The sequence below is a fragment of the Sander vitreus genome, chromosome 4, assembly GCF_031162955.1.
Source record: "Sander vitreus isolate 19-12246 chromosome 4, sanVit1, whole genome shotgun sequence".
In the NCBI taxonomy this organism is placed as follows: Eukaryota; Metazoa; Chordata; class Actinopteri; order Perciformes; family Percidae; genus Sander; species Sander vitreus.
The window spans coordinates 33,936,438-33,951,937 of NC_135858.1; the positions used below are offsets into that span (position 1 = coordinate 33,936,438).

The 15,500-nt window shown below is 41.9% G+C and overlaps 7 protein-coding genes and 1 pseudogene across 7 annotated transcripts; 2 read left to right on the plus strand and 6 right to left on the minus strand.

Moving 5' to 3' along the window:
- The first annotated feature begins 218 nt into the window (after positions 1–218).
- On the plus strand, positions 219–1,289 carry LOC144517350 (histone H4). Its single transcript, XM_078249431.1, has one exon. It carries the CDS (start codon positions 247–249, stop codon positions 556–558), a length of 312 nt encoding a protein of 103 aa, XP_078105557.1. The 5' UTR covers positions 219–246; the 3' UTR covers positions 559–1,289.
- An 821-nt stretch (positions 1,290–2,110) lies between these two features.
- Positions 2,111–2,619, plus strand: LOC144517345 (histone H2A-like). Its single transcript, XM_078249425.1, has one exon. It carries the CDS (start codon positions 2,111–2,113, stop codon positions 2,492–2,494), a length of 384 nt encoding a protein of 127 aa, XP_078105551.1. The 3' UTR covers positions 2,495–2,619.
- Positions 2,620–2,632: 13 nt separating this feature from the next.
- LOC144517341 (histone H3) lies at positions 2,633–4,683 on the minus strand. Its single transcript, XM_078249422.1, has one exon. The coding sequence runs from the start codon at positions 3,741–3,743 to the stop codon at positions 3,333–3,335; it is 411 nt and encodes a 136-aa protein (XP_078105548.1). The 5' UTR covers positions 3,744–4,683; the 3' UTR covers positions 2,633–3,332.
- Positions 4,684–4,705: 22 nt separating this feature from the next.
- On the minus strand, positions 4,706–5,404 carry LOC144517339 (histone H1 pseudogene; annotated as a pseudogene).
- Positions 5,405–7,471: 2,067 nt separating this feature from the next.
- Positions 7,472–8,340, minus strand: LOC144517347 (histone H2B 1/2-like). Its single transcript, XM_078249428.1, has one exon. The coding sequence runs from the start codon at positions 8,321–8,323 to the stop codon at positions 7,946–7,948; it is 378 nt and encodes a 125-aa protein (XP_078105554.1). The 5' UTR covers positions 8,324–8,340; the 3' UTR covers positions 7,472–7,945.
- A 2,446-nt stretch (positions 8,341–10,786) lies between these two features.
- LOC144517349 (histone H4) lies at positions 10,787–11,862 on the minus strand. Its single transcript, XM_078249430.1, has one exon. The coding sequence runs from the start codon at positions 11,858–11,860 to the stop codon at positions 11,549–11,551; it is 312 nt and encodes a 103-aa protein (XP_078105556.1). The 5' UTR covers positions 11,861–11,862; the 3' UTR covers positions 10,787–11,548.
- Positions 11,863–12,529: 667 nt separating this feature from the next.
- On the minus strand, positions 12,530–12,952 carry LOC144517348 (histone H2B-like). The gene has a single exon (XM_078249429.1). It carries the CDS (start codon positions 12,909–12,911, stop codon positions 12,537–12,539), a length of 375 nt encoding a protein of 124 aa, XP_078105555.1. The 5' UTR covers positions 12,912–12,952; the 3' UTR covers positions 12,530–12,536.
- Positions 12,953–14,153: 1,201 nt separating this feature from the next.
- LOC144517342 (histone H2A-like) lies at positions 14,154–14,607 on the minus strand. The gene has a single exon (XM_078249423.1). The coding sequence runs from the start codon at positions 14,605–14,607 to the stop codon at positions 14,224–14,226; it is 384 nt and encodes a 127-aa protein (XP_078105549.1). The 3' UTR covers positions 14,154–14,223.
- Positions 14,608–15,500: the final 893 nt, after the last annotated feature.

Genomic DNA, 15,500 nt, shown 5'->3' on the forward strand with positions numbered 1-15,500 from the left:
AATATTAAATAAAATCTTATCCAAAGGTCAGGTAGACACGAAGGATTAAAATATAGTCCTACATAAATGAATAGCAATCAAAACGAAATTTAAAAAAGGTTCAGTTTTGAAATGGCTGCTGAGTTTGGCTCCGCCCACAGAAGCTCATCTGTCCTCTCTTACGTCCGCAGATAAGATATAAATACAGCCGGTCTGCTGAAGTTGAGCTCATGCGTTTCTAACGATCCAACATCGACTGAGCTCAAGATGTCTGGAAGAGGAAAGGGAGGTAAAGGACTCGGTAAAGGAGGCGCTAAGCGTCACCGTAAAGTTCTCCGTGATAACATCCAGGGCATCACCAAACCCGCCATTCGTCGTCTGGCTCGCCGCGGCGGAGTGAAGCGTATCTCCGGTCTGATCTACGAGGAGACCCGCGGTGTGCTGAAGGTGTTCCTGGAGAACGTGATCCGTGATGCTGTTACCTACACCGAGCACGCCAAGAGGAAGACTGTGACCGCCATGGATGTGGTATACGCTCTGAAGAGGCAGGGCCGCACTCTGTACGGCTTCGGAGGTTAAACCTGATCTGGAGAAACTGGAACAACACAACGGCTCTTTTAAGAGCCACACACAATATCTCTAGAGAAATACTTCCTGAAGAAACAATAACTTAAACAAATGTGCTAAATATAGGCCTAATGGTTAACAACAAACAAGTTGTTGCGTGAACGTGCAATGTGTGTTAATGTAACGTGTTGAGGGTAAAGAGTGTCAGTGAGCAAAGGAGTCCTTCAAAAAATAAAGCGTTTTGCCTTGCAGAATGAGGGCGTTGCTGCCGCCATCAGTTAACTAGTGCTATTGTGTGACTCTGGTGTTTTAAACGGTCGGTTGGGATTCACTGAAGTCCCACAATGACTAACTAACCGATGAGCAACTCCGGGGTTCTGAGGGTAAATGACAATCCCAGGCTCATCCCGCGACATGTCAAAGTGTCCCTGAGCAAGACACTGACACTTAAGAATAAAATGAAGTGTTAAATTTGCTTAGATGACAGCAACCTCTAGGGTTTAAACCATGGGCGATTCTAGGCTAAGCCCCTAATGAGAATCTGACACGCATACAGTGCCTTGCAAAAAGGTTAACCCCCCCAATCAGTAATTTCACCGGATAACAATGAATATATGTATTTATTATTTTAACAGAGCATAAATGCAAAATATTGAACATGAAAAATGACGAATGCTCCTTTATGGACTACCAGAATCAAATGAAATGATGAGACCTTGACTGGGTTACAGGTGCATAGCATTGACGACAGCGACACAGGATATTAAACCTTTTTCTTTGAACCTGTAATTGTTTGCCCTCTGTCACACGCAAACTGTCACACGCAAGTGATTTAAAAAAAATAATTTTTATTGTTTTTTATTATAATTTTTACGGGGCCTGAGATTAAATGTGGATCGTGGGTCTAAAATCGCCACTGGTTTATACTCAGATGTGCAATGTACATACAGTGCAATTTATAAGGCTAACCCCTAGACTAATACCTTTGGAAGAAATTATAGGGAAAATACAAAATACAGAGATAAAATATAACAAATCAAATGTCAGCACTAAAACTAAATTATTATGTATGTGTTCTGTTAGTTGCAAGTTTTACATTGAGACTTGTTTCTTTGGACTTTAACACATTGTTTTTTTGGTCTTGTATTTGTTTATTCCATTAACCGCTGAAAGTCTGACCGAAACAAGCACTCTGTGGCGAAATACAGGAGGTCAGGCTAGGTCAAATGGAAATGTAACGTTTCTATTTGTATGTGTGTTTGGGTTTACATAATTGTGTCTAACTTGTGCTTTAACAAAAAACAAACTTATATAACTTAAATAACAATATGGTGGGATAATTAGTGAACATCCGGTTTAATCTGTCACGCTTTATTTTGAAACGCTGTGCAGTTTAAATGGCGTCTTGTTGTGAATAGAGCAACTTGACTGATCTCTTCTCTGATTGTACGGTCGTGCTTACGCTCACTCGGGCCAATCACGAAGCAGCTAGGTAGATATAAGGCCGGTTTAGGAAACGTCGTTGTATTGTTTCTCATACTCGAAGATACAAGACACACACAAAATGTCTGGAAGGGGTAAAACCGGAGGAAAAGCCAGAGCGAAGGCTAAGACCCGCTCCTCTCGTGCTGGGCTCCAGTTCCCAGTCGGCCGTGTTCACAGACTGCTCCGCAAAGGAAACTACGCTCAGCGTGTGGGAGCCGGCGCCCCCGTCTATCTGGCGGCTGTGCTGGAGTATCTCACCGCCGAGATCCTGGAGCTGGCTGGAAACGCTGCCCGCGACAACAAGAAGACCCGTATCATCCCCCGTCACCTGCAGCTGGCTGTCCGCAACGATGAGGAGCTCAACAAGCTGCTGGGCGGAGTGACCATCGCTCAGGGGGGAGTGCTGCCCAACATCCAGGCCGTCCTGCTGCCCAAGAAGACCGAGAAGCCCGCCAAGAAGTAAATACCCGGAACCGGCTTCAGCTAAACCAACAACGGCTCTTTTAAGAGCCACACACATCCAACTAAAGACTAATCCTTATTTAGGCTTATCATAAACACAATACACTGTTTTTCGTGTGCGCCAAGTGAGTCTTTATTGCAACATCAATTTGTAGGTGACACTTGACAAATGTCTTAATTATGTACAAGTTACTGTATAAATATCCCACTTTGAGGAAAAAAGCCTCATACCAGGAGCCCATTACTGAACATTCCATATTCCGCCTGTTGTGGATTACTTTAAATACAATTAACTACAGATCTACAAAATGTTTTATTAATCATCCATTTGTAGCCTACGCATAGAGCACATTGATTTGCAACATTTAAGCGGGTAACTAATGCATGAAATCCAACGGGATGCTTTTGCACAGGCACTTATAGCAAACCTTGTCACAAAACTAATGCAAACGTATAGCCCACTGCATATGCCCGAGTAGTACTTCATTTGGCTAATCTGTTTTCTGCCGTTGTATATAGAAAGTCTTCTAGATTAGAGCCTCTCGGTAGCGTTTCCACTTGTATAACCGGTGGGCACATCTTGATATTAATACATTTAGATCTATTTAGTGGTCTTCATGAAGCCTCAGCGGATAAGCAATACACATCTATATGGTGTAACAATAAATCAAGTTATTGTTAGTGTTTGCAGTAGGCTACATAGGAGACAATAACAACCATACAAGTCTCATAAACAATATGATGTATATCACTGTCGTTTCAGGACTGTTGCTCGGTTAGTGTTTGTGTGTGGCTCTTAAAAGAGCCGTTGTGTGACTGTAGTCTGGTCTGTGGTGAGTTTAAGCCCTCTCTCCGCGGATGCGGCGGGCCAGCTGGATGTCTTTGGGCATGATGGTGACCCTCTTGGCGTGGATGGCGCACAGATTGGTGTCCTCGAACAGGCCGACCAGGTAAGCCTCGCTGGCCTCCTGCAGAGCCATGACGGCGGAGCTCTGGAAGCGCAGGTCGGTCTTGAAGTCCTGAGCGATTTCTCTGACCAGACGCTGGAAGGGCAGTTTGCGGATCAGCAGCTCCGTGGATTTCTGGTAGCGACGGATCTCTCTCAGAGCCACGGTACCGGGCCTGTAACGGTGAGGCTTCTTCACGCCGCCGGTGGCCGGGGCGCTCTTACGGGCAGCCTTGGTGGCCAGCTGCTTCCTGGGGGCTTTACCTCCGGTAGATTTACGAGCGGTCTGCTTGGTTCTTGCCATTTTTGTTTCTCAGTCTTCTCTGTGGTCACAGCTCAAGAATGAATAATGCTTCGAGTAAACAGCGGCTTTATAAAGGAACTGCCGGAGCCAGGACAGCGCTGATTGGTCCAGACCGGGAGACACGCGGGCTGTAGCTGAGTAACTATTGGACAAAGTAAAACTCACACAGCAGCTCGATAACGGCTGCTGTCGCATCAATGTTAGAAATATAAGGGTTGAAACAGTAAAGCTTAGGTTATGTCAATATTTTTACTTTATTGCTTTCATCTGTGGTTTATTTTTCCTGCTATTTGTCGTGATTGAATTGAACACTTGATTCTGATTTCTTGAAGAAAAATTATTTCTCGCACCTTTTACTAAGCATTACAAGTCACTTTTCAGGTTTAGATTTAGAGAAATCTGTAGAATTTATAAGACATTACATTGTCAAGTAATCCTTAACAATATAATTTTATTACATTTTTCACGTGTAAACTGGGATGATTATAGTTTTCTAGGTGGACGTTGAAAACGGTTCATTTACAATCAGAAAAAAAATACACTGAGTATGAAGTTGAAAACAATAGTGTTGATCATCACATGATTCTTTTGATATAGACCTATGCATTAAAATGTAAACTCTTCATTATCCGCACATTTCATTTTCATATAAATATATTAAGTAAATATTTATATAAATGACATAAGGTTTTAGGAAAACATCTATTCTTTGATTCTGTGGCTAAATTCAGAAGAGGTAGTTTTTAGTCACTTCTTGTGTGTTAGCGCCATCCTGTGGTGCTCAGAGGACAAAGCACTTAAGGACTAGTGTTGGAAATTACATTCAGATTGCTTTTGTTCTTTGAAAATGTAGCACATTAATTTAATAGCAAACAAATTACTCCTCACCAGCATATTACATGTAGAAATGTTTTGATTGAATAAATTAAAACAATGGAAACCAACAGCTCTTTGGTGAAAACAGCTCTTTGGTGAATGTGTGGGGGCTCTTAAAAGAGCCTTTTGGTGCACTGAGTGCAGATTAAAGAGCCACTTTACTTCTTGGACTTCTTCGCTGCAGCTTTCTTTGCCGGAGCTTTCTTCACAGGGGTCTTCTTCTTTGCGACCTTTTTAGGGGCAGCCTTCTTGGGAGTAGATTTGACTGCTGGCTTTTTGGCAGCTTTCTTCACAGGAGACTTCTTAGCTGCTGGTTTCTTGGCTGCTGGTTTCTTAACGGCGGTTTTCTTGGCTGCCGTCTTCTTCACTGCTGTTTTCTTAGCTGCGGTTTTCTTCTGCGGGGACTTGGCAGCGGGTTTCTTCACTTTAACGGGAGTTTTCTTGGCCGTTTTGGCGGCTTTAGGCTGAGCCTTGGGGAGCTTGAAGGACCCGGAAGCCCCAATCCCTTTATTCTGGACCAGCTTTCCGTCGGTCACCAGCTTCTTCACCGCGGTGTTGATGCGTTTGTTGGCCTTTTCCAGGTCGATGCCTTTGGTGGCCAACGTCTTTTTGATAGCCGGAAGCGAAGTGCCTTTACGGTCCTTGGACTCAGTCACGGCGTCGAGGATGAGCTTCGGGAGGGAGGGCCCGTCACTCTTTGCCCGGGGAGCTGCCTTCTTCTTGGGAGCTTTGGCCGGGGCTTTCGCCGCGGGAACTGCTGGAGCTGCTGGAGCTTCTTCTGCCATGTCTTTCGTGTTAACAGTCTGCTGTGCTCCAACTCTGGCAGGAGGCGGGACTTATAAAGCTCATGAGAACCGTGGAGAGTCAACCCACAGCCGCTCCGCTGCCCTGCTGAAAATGAGGCGAAACTTTGTGTTTTCTCTTCCACAATTTAGGGATAAAATTCATAGAAGAGAAACGTTTTAAAACTAAATAATTATTGTAGCGGTGAGAAAACCTTCTCCCCTTCACACTGAGCTCATGTTTGGCGACGAGGACTCGTTAATTTGATTACAGGAGGGTTCAAACCTTTCGGATACACAGTCACTTTGGACTATTCGCAGCGAGTTTTCCTCACATTTTGTCTTTAAAAATACCTAAAAGTAATGTGTATTAAATGTGACAGTGGTGTTCCAGTAAGCAGAGACATGTGAGGATGGAATTAAAGTGAAATCACTGCATTATTGTGTTTTATTTAGTTTAAATTGGGGAAGTTTTCAGTAGTGGTAAACACACCGGGTGCTGGGTGTGAAGCTAGGCGGTTACCTGACACATGTTTCTCGGCTGGCATTGATCTTTAACATGATGGATTTGACATGATGGGCCTCCAAACACAGGTTCATATTTCTAAATTCTGCTGTCCACAAACCTGACTACATGATATCACTGCAACCAGCTATAGTTTGCCTCGAAATCTTTTTGTAATATGATCTGGTCCCTGTTGTTCATAATAGGCCTAGTCAATTTGTCAGTTTAAATAGAAATGCAAAGAAATGTGGGATTGCAAAAATAGTTAAATATGACAAATAACATGAAAGCTTCAGATTTCAGATCGTAGGCCTATGCTATGGAAACCCATTTCTGGTTTGAACATGTTATTTTTTAATATTGCATGTAGCCTTCTGTAGGCTATGTATAAACTTGTTTTGCTTAAACTTAAAAAGAAAGGAAACCCATTTCTGCCAATGTGATGAAAACAAGATCTTGCACGTATTTATAATAAGGAACTTTCTCAAGATGATTACTTTATATCTCAAAATGATGACTTACTTTCTCCAGACGATGAGAAGAAGTAGTAAAGACTAAAATGCAAACCATTTACATTTACTCTACATGAAGGCAGAGTTTCAGGAACTAAATAAACCCTAAGCAAATAATTATGGAGGGAATGTTTGTTGGCAGAAGGTGGCGATTAGTGTGCATTTTAATCTGGGCTCATTTTACATTAAACGGCAGAGTTATGCACAAATTCTTTTTAAAGCACCCCCATGAATTGAAATGCCCCAATTCTTTGTAAAGGCTGTGGCTCTTAAAATGACCGTGTTGTTGGTCTGACAGCAGGTTTACTTCGAGCTGGTGTACCTGTTCACAGCTGTAGATTAAAAACACTATAGTTGCCTAAATGTAAAGTCTACAAGTAATAGAACAAAGACACAAAGCACTGAAGCAATGATAAAGACCATGTAACATTGCAGATTATAGTTATAAAAACCCAACTGTAAGTGGTACATATGTAGAGGAAACATGTTTCCCTCCAACCCACGGTGTAATAAGGACAGGTACAACATTTATTAAAAATAAAAATAGTATTATATACAGTTAAGAAAGATAAGATACACAATATATAGCACACATATTAGGCAAAAACAAAGTATAGAATAAAAAACTAATGTAAAAAGTGAAAACATTCTTGGATACTTTGTATCCAAACACATACTTTAATGAAACTTTGCTCTTTAAGAAGAAGTGTGTGGCTCTTAAAAGAGCCGTTGGTTTAGTAGATTACAGCTGCGGGACCATTTGTGTACTTTGCTGTAGAATAATAGTCAAGTCTATGGTGTAATAGAACTGTGAAACAGAGCAATAGCAAAGACATTAATCATGCCCATGATTATGGAGATATTAAGGAACTTTCACTATATCAAAAAACAGGTGACAACATTCATGGGTAATTAAAAAAATGGCATGATTGAATGAAACTATGCTCTTAGAAGAGTGGCTCTTAAGGTGTAAAAAAATAAACCAAAAAGCATAATATGAGCACTTCAAAAGAGCTGTGCTGTTGGTCTGACAGCAGGTTTACTTTGAGCAGGTGTACCTGTTCACAGCTGTAGATTACATTATAGTAGCATAAATGTAAAGTCTACCAGTAATAGAACAACGTAAGGCTAACACACAAAGCACTGATACAGACCAAATAGCATTGCACATTATAAAAACCCATTTATGTAGTACATTTTAAGATTACTACAGGATTCTTTGACAGGTCAACTTTAATGTCAATTCTGCAATATGTGCCAGACAACTGAAATTATATTATTCTGACCCAGTAAAACAAGGCAGGTACAAACAAGTAAAAAGATACTAATGTATATGTGGAAGACAATTAGGAAAGTAACTATGTAAAAATTCTAAATCGTGCAAGTCTAAGATAACAAACAAAGATCAGAGAAATGTAATGTAAAACGATGAACACATGACTGAATGAAACTTGCTCTCCAAGATAAAGTGTGTGGCTCTTAAAAGAGCCGTTGGTTTAGTTCAGTGGATTGCTGCAGTGGGATGGTTTACTTGGAGCTGGTGTACTTGGTGACGGCCTTGGTGCCCTCAGACACGGCGTGCTTGGCCAGCTCCCCGGGAAGCAGCAGCCTCACGGCGGTCTGGATCTCCCTGGAAGTGATGGTGGAGCGCTTGTTGTAGTGAGCCAGACGGGAGGCCTCACCGGCGATGCGCTCGAAGATATCGCTCACAAATGAGTTCATGATGCCCATGGCCTTTGAAGAGATGCCGGTGTCTGGGTGGACCTGCTTCAGCACCTTGTACACGTAGATGGCGTAGCTTTCCTTTCTGGTCTTTCTCCTCTTCTTGCCGCCCTTGGCTGCAGTCTTAGTCACGGCTTTCTTTGAACCCTTCTTGGGCGCTTTCACTGTGGCTTCTGTCGGCATCTTTATTTCGGATTGGAGCTCCTGAAACAGATAACGAAATAGCGTTCCGGACGCCTTCTTTATATTCGCATGATGCAAATAAGACTGTGCTGTTGCTCGTACAGGATTGGCTGAGCTTTGTGACTGAGACTGCGCATGCGCCAACACAAAGTAACCGACCCAGAACCGGCTCTGAACCGTCCCAAAGCTGATGTTATTTTAGATATCTGACTTGTAACTTGAAAAAAAAGAAATAGAACTTCTGGCAGCTCATTACCCATGCTTTGTCCCCTAATTAAAAACAGAAAGTTTGTTTAACTACAGTAAAAATACAGAACATTTTTTCATTATTTAAAGTTCTCTCATCCAAAGCTGCTCAGTTAGTAAAGCTCTGAAAATAAAATCTGTTCTTTATTCCCAAACCAAGTGCTGTTGGTTAAAATAAGTTAACTGCAGAGTAAGAAAACCCATTGGTTTAAGTCTCAGATAAATAAAGACATTAAAAAGTCATTTATTTTCTGTTCTGCAGCACCGCCAAGACCTGCACCAAGACCAGCTCCAAGAACACCACCCAGACCACCACCAAGACCTCCAAGGTGGTGGTGATCACGCAAGAAGTGGACGAATACGGAAACGTGATCAGCAGCAGTTAGATGAATGAATGAATGGATCCAGAATCAGATGCTGAAAAGTTTAAACTGAGTCTTTCTCCGGTTCTTCAATAAAGATGAAGTCTGAAATAGTTTAACGTGTTTTTATTTCACACTGACGGATCAGCTGCTGCTCTGACTTTATTAAACAGAATCATCTCTGACGTGTACCTGACGAGGACACTTTTTAAATGTTTATCGACTTTCTTGGCTCACTCAATATTTTTTTGTCGCAATTGGCTTAAATCTAAATTTATTTTACGGTACAAATAAGACTAATAAGCCGTACTTTGTATCAAATTAGACCAAAACTAGAACAGTGTTTTTATTAGACAATAAACGAACAATTATAACCTCATTAAAGACCAAACACCTGAATGATGCTGTATAAGTACATTAATATAATAAGCCTTACTTTGTCTGAATTAGACCAAAACAAGAAGTTATGTGATCTTTCTTAGACACAAAATGAAAAGATTTATACGCTAATTAGAAACCATACACCTAAATTGTGCTGTAACTAGAAACGCATATATTGCCAAAGTCAAAATATTCTATATCTAGACAATATAACAAACCTAATTACACTATTTATAAACCAATACCGGTGCTTATTAGAAGAAAACTAGGCTACTGGTAATGTCAAACCACGTCACATCTGCCACTACTTCAGTCACCAATACCTGCTCTCTGGAGTCCCAGTGGTGTTTTGTATGTGGTACATCCTGAATATATATATTTGCTGACATTTTTAGTTGTTACAGGAAACTAATTACACACTCAGCATATGTGGATGAAGATTAGCATGTATTTGGAGTTGTGGATGTGTCCACCTGATGAATGTAAGTCTCATATTCACCCTCCTTTCAGCTGTTTTTGGTAACTGCTAACTTCTGAGTAGGGATGGGCGGATCGATACTGTGGTATCGATACTTTGATACTTACAAGCTACTCATTTGGTATCGATCCCTTTAAAAAAAACTATTGATAATAAAATAAGACATGGGTAGCTGCATCACTTCCAAACGTTTCCAATACTTTTGTATAAAGTTTGTGCCAAAAACAGCCCTGAAGCTGGCCCTTGTCATATGACTGTGGAAATGTTGTGACGGAACCTAGTGCACACTGCGCAGCCGCGACCACTTCAAACATGTGGAGAGAGAACAAGGGGGTAAGCCAGCCTTCACAAAGCGTACCTCACATGGAGCCATTTTGATGCTAATAAGCCATCACCTTCCATTAGCATTCCATTGACTGCCATTCATTTTGGTGCCACTTTGACAGCAAATAACTTTACATCTGAAGCGTTTAAAGACTCTATTTGTCCAATGTTTATTTCTAAAGAAACACAACAATGTATAAAAGGCTCCATTACATTTTATCTCATGTTATGGCTCCGTAGCAGGCGTTTTTGTAAAAATACGATTGTGTCATAACCACGCGACTTACTGTCGCATAGTAGAGGAATTACCGTATAGTACAGGAGAAGCTCGCAGGCAATTTCGACTTACATTAGCTGTTTAAGTTTAATTACTAATGTTAACTAGCAGTGTGATTAAAAAGGCACAGCAGCAACACAAGTAACCTGTTTAAACATCATAAAACACTCCATAATACTGTACTATTGTTTAACATACACATTATTTAATTGTAGTCTACACAGAAAAAAAAGGTGCTAACTGGAACCAAAAATGGTTCTTTGGAGTGATGCCATAGGGGAACCATTTTTTAGTTCCACAAAGAACCATTTCTGTAAAAGAATCTTTAAAGAACCCACAAAGGTGCCTCAAAGAACCATCACAAAATGGTTCTTTGAGTTACTATTATTGGTGCCTCAAAAAAAGCATAAAAAATTGGTTCTTAAAGGAACCATTTTCAAGAAAGTTCTGGTTCAATAAAGAACCTCTTTTAAATGGTTTTATTAAATATATTTATTAAATGGTTAATTTTATTTTTCATAATTGCTTTTGTAATAAATTGTTTTTTAATAGCCAGTATGTGATCTTTTTTTCTACACTCTTATTTGAAAAATAACACAAGCTACCCATTTAAGAAATTATCAGTAACAGTATCGATGAAATTGACAAAGTTTGGTATCGCACATCCGTACTTCTGAGGGAAACATGACTCTTCAGACCTGTTTATAGCAAACAAGCCGATACCCACTGAACACTCCCTTCCCAGAAACAGACTCATACATTTAGCAGCTAAAGAGACTGACTACATTATGGAAAGGATCCCTACAGAGTTACATCATTGATTCACTGAAAGCACTTGGAAATATATGTCCTACTCAGTTCAATAAACTACAGAAACCAAATGTGTATGTTAAATCCCATAGTTAATATAGTCTGAGACATTAATCATAGATTCAGTAATATAAACATTTCTGCCTTTTCTTTGTTAATTTTAAAGTTTAACTGGTAGTGGCCTAGCCTATTCACATTAATCAACAACGGAATAGATTTTATAATAGGCTACTGTAATATTGCCAAGTAATTTTTACAAAATAAAGAGGAAAAGGGTCTTCAGATGAAGTGTGTGGCTCTTAAAAGAGCCGTTGGGTGGGTGTTACAATAGTTTCTTCAGATCAGGTTTAACCTCCGAAGCCGTACAGGGTGCGGCCCTGCCTCTTCAGAGCGTACACCACATCCATGGCGGTCACAGTCTTCCTCTTGGCGTGCTCGGTGTAGGTGACGGCATCACGGATCACGTTCTCCAGGAACACCTTCAGCACACCGCGGGTCTCCTCGTAGATCAGACCGGAGATACGCTTCACACCGCCGCGGCGAGCCAGACGGCGGATAGCGGGTTTGGTAATGCCCTGGATGTTATCACGGAGAACTTTACGGTGACGCTTAGCGCCTCCTTTACCGAGTCCTTTACCTCCCTTACCTCTTCCAGACATTTTGAGTTCAGTCGATGTTGGATCGTTAGAAACGAATGAGTTCGATTTCAACAGACCGGCTGTATTTACATCTTATCTGCGGACGTAAGAGAGGACAGACGGCGCCAACTTCGGTGGGCGAAGCCAAACCCAGCAGCCCTTCCCACATTATTTTTCAAAACGTAACGTTTTTCTTTCCTTTTGATGATGTATCCATGTATTTGTTTTATCCTTCGTGTCTTCCTGCCTCTATAGTAGTTTTATACTTCTGAGGTTCAGAGTGAAGGTTTACAGCCTCATATACCTGACCTTTAACATTTATTCTAATAAGTCCTTTTTCAAGGAATGAGGGGACCTTAATGATGATAACTCATGGCTAACAATTAAGTTTCTGTGAAACGTCTCCTTCCTGTAAAGTCATCTTTCTCTGTAAATAGTCCTGATAATAACAGTTTGAGTTGTTTCAGGTATTTTCTCAAATCAAGCTTTGTTCTTTAGTTCACAGCTACCTGACTGTATGACCTTATGCTGACGTGCGCCCATTCATTTTACAATTCATTCTCCGTTACAATAGATAGCCTGAACATTGTTTAGACGTTTAAATTACTTTATATAGTTCGATGATAACAGGAAGACCGCTTTAGATGAAGTGTATGGCTCTTAAAAGAGCCTTTGTGTTGTTGGTCTCCCAGCAGATTTACTTGGAGCTGGTGTACTTGGTGACGGCCTTGGTGCCCTCAGACACGGCGTGCTTGGCCAGCTCCCCGGGAAGCAGCAGCCTCACGGCGGTCTGGATCTCCCTGGAAGTGATGGTGGAGCGCTTGTTGTAGTGAGCCAGACGGGAGGCCTCACCGGCGATGCGCTCAAAGATGTCACTCACAAACGAGTTCATGATGCCCATGGCCTTGGAGGAGATACCGGTGTCGGGGTGAACCTGTTTCAGCACCTTGTACACGTAGATAGCGTAGCTCTCCTTCCTGCTCTTTCTCCTCTTCTTGCCGCCCTTCGCTGCGGACTTAGTTACGGCTTTCTTAGAGCCCTTCTTGGGCGCTTTGACGCTGGGCTCCGGCATGATTAGTTCTGAGAGTGTAGCTAATCGAATGTAATGAAGCTGCACCGAACGTTCAATTTGTATTCACTCGATGCAAATATGACTGTGCTGTTGCTCGCACAGGATTGGTTGTCTTCTGAGCGCGGGACTGAGCATGCGCTGAACAAGTAGCCGTTCCTGTGAGCAGATTTATTTACTCAAGAGATCAAAGTAAAGTGATGTGTTTTGTGATTAGGATTGACTGCATGAAGAGAAAGTGGTCGTGTGTGTTCATAAGAAAAATCACTATAACGTTAGTCTCGCTTTGCTATACCATTAACACGGTTGCAAACTATACAGGATAGATCATTTTCTAAAAAGCACATGACTACTATTGTTTGTTAATAACTTTAATAAAACATAGGCTAATAGTGATGATGAGTTACTCTGTTTAAAAACCTGTTGAACATAATTGTATTATAAACTCTTTTATAGACAGTTATGCTAACTGATGAAAAGTAGGCCTAATAGTCTACAACAGCAAATATCAAGACATGGTTGGTTTTAGGATATAAAGACGAAAATTAGCAGCACCATTACAGCTCCAGATGAATCAGTAACTGTATTTATTCTGAAATGTTATGGGAACTAAACTAAAAGTCCAGTGGACACTTTCTGTTAGCCACTAACTGTTAGTTGAGATCTGGTTTTGATGGATAATTTAAACTAATTTAGACTTTGTTTGGCTATTGTTGCAATGAACAGTGATGAAACTTGGCCCCCAAAACTCTGTTGCGTTTACAGTGTAATGTGTGAAACCAGTGAATATAATTGTTCGTATTAGATGTCTTTGTTATCCTGTATTTTATGACTTATCAAAAGTATTTCAATAAATCAACCTCATATTAAAACAAATGATTCATTGACCAACAAGGACGTTTTCTTGATCTATATGGTAATTAATTATGGATTATATTTGTGAAAAGAAACTTATCAAATGGAGTAAAAATCAACTATTTGCCTGAGATAAAGGAGTAAAAAGCGTTATTCAGTTAATTGCTCATTTAAGTCTTCAAGTGGTATCCTTAACGATAGACTTTCGAAATGGGGACAGCACTGTAGGGTGTTTCCGCCAAAGTAAAGGCCTAGCCTGCTCATTTAGTTATGGTATACAACTATCCATGGTGATATTTCATAGTAGGCCTAGCCCTAATGACTGTAACCTCTGTAGATTTTTAAAACAATAAACACGTTTCTTTCAGCGACACAAGAAACAGCTCTTTATCAGGAAAGTGTTTGGCTCTTAAAAGAGCCTTTTTGGGTCTGGTTTCCAGCAGTCAGCGAGTCTCCAGTTTTACTTCTTGGCGGGCTTCTCGGTCTTCTTGGGCAGCAGGACGGCCTGGATGTTGGGCAGCACTCCGCCCTGAGCGATGGTCACTCCGCCCAGCAGCTTGTTGAGCTCCTCGTCGTTGCGGACAGCCAGCTGCAGGTGACGGGGGATGATACGGGTCTTCTTGTTGTCGCGGGCAGCGTTTCCAGCCAGCTCCAGAATCTCAGCGGTCAGATACTCCAGCACAGCCGCCAGGTAGACGGGGGCGCCGGCTCCCACACGCTGAGCGTAGTTTCCTTTACGGAGCAGCCTGTGAACACGGCCGACTGGGAACTGAAGCCCTGCACGGGAGGAGCGGGTCTTTGCCTTAGCTCTGGCTTTTCCTCCGGTTTTCCCTCGACCACTCATTTTCAGATGCTCTCTAAAGTCACGACTCAGAGAAATGTTTTCCCAACAGCTGAAACCCTCCCTTTTATGTCCGCGGAGCGCGGGAGCCGGTCATTTCCAGCCAGACCAACCAACCAACCAGAAAAGAGGCTTCCAGCAGAGCAGCAGAGGGCGGCCAGCTCTCACATTTTGGCGGACTTTTTTGAAAGGATTGTCCGCCAATAAGCGACGGAGATTCGGGCGGTGGGCATGGATGTATTAAGACAGTGGTTCTCAACCGGTGGGACCCCATGTTGAAATGCAAGTGGTTGGACTATTATAAAGGCGTTTTTATAGTTCTGCGTGGAATCGATGGTGCAGGGTCCAGCGTAGACGCAGACCCCTCTGTGTCTACACCGTAGCCTGACGTGCACCTCTCGAAAAATGTCGCGGCGACGCACGTCGCTCGGCCGTGGCTGGGTAGCGTTGCATTTCCTCCCCGACTCATTTCGTGGTTCTCTTTCTCCATAAACAACATGAAATCAAGGAGAGGGTTAACTTTTCCTGCTCCAGACTTCCCACCGTGACCAGAAAGAACAGGGGAGACACTTTGTTTCTCTCACTATGACTTTAGAGTCTGTACTCGCTCCGGAACTAATCTCTCTCACTTCTCCCTCTATCACACACTCCCCCCACACACACACCGGCTCGACCCACACACCACTGCACAAGTACAAACATCAGGCCACTTACGTAGGCTACGAAAATAAGCTCTGCGTGGAGCCTCCGCAAAACTGTAAAACAAGCTTAACACACAAACAAATCATCCTCCTGGCGACTTTTTTTTTGTCAAAAGCGACTAGCGACAAATCTAGCGACTTTTACTGGTGTTATTGGAGACTTTTGTGGTGTTTGGAGACTCGAAAGCACATATC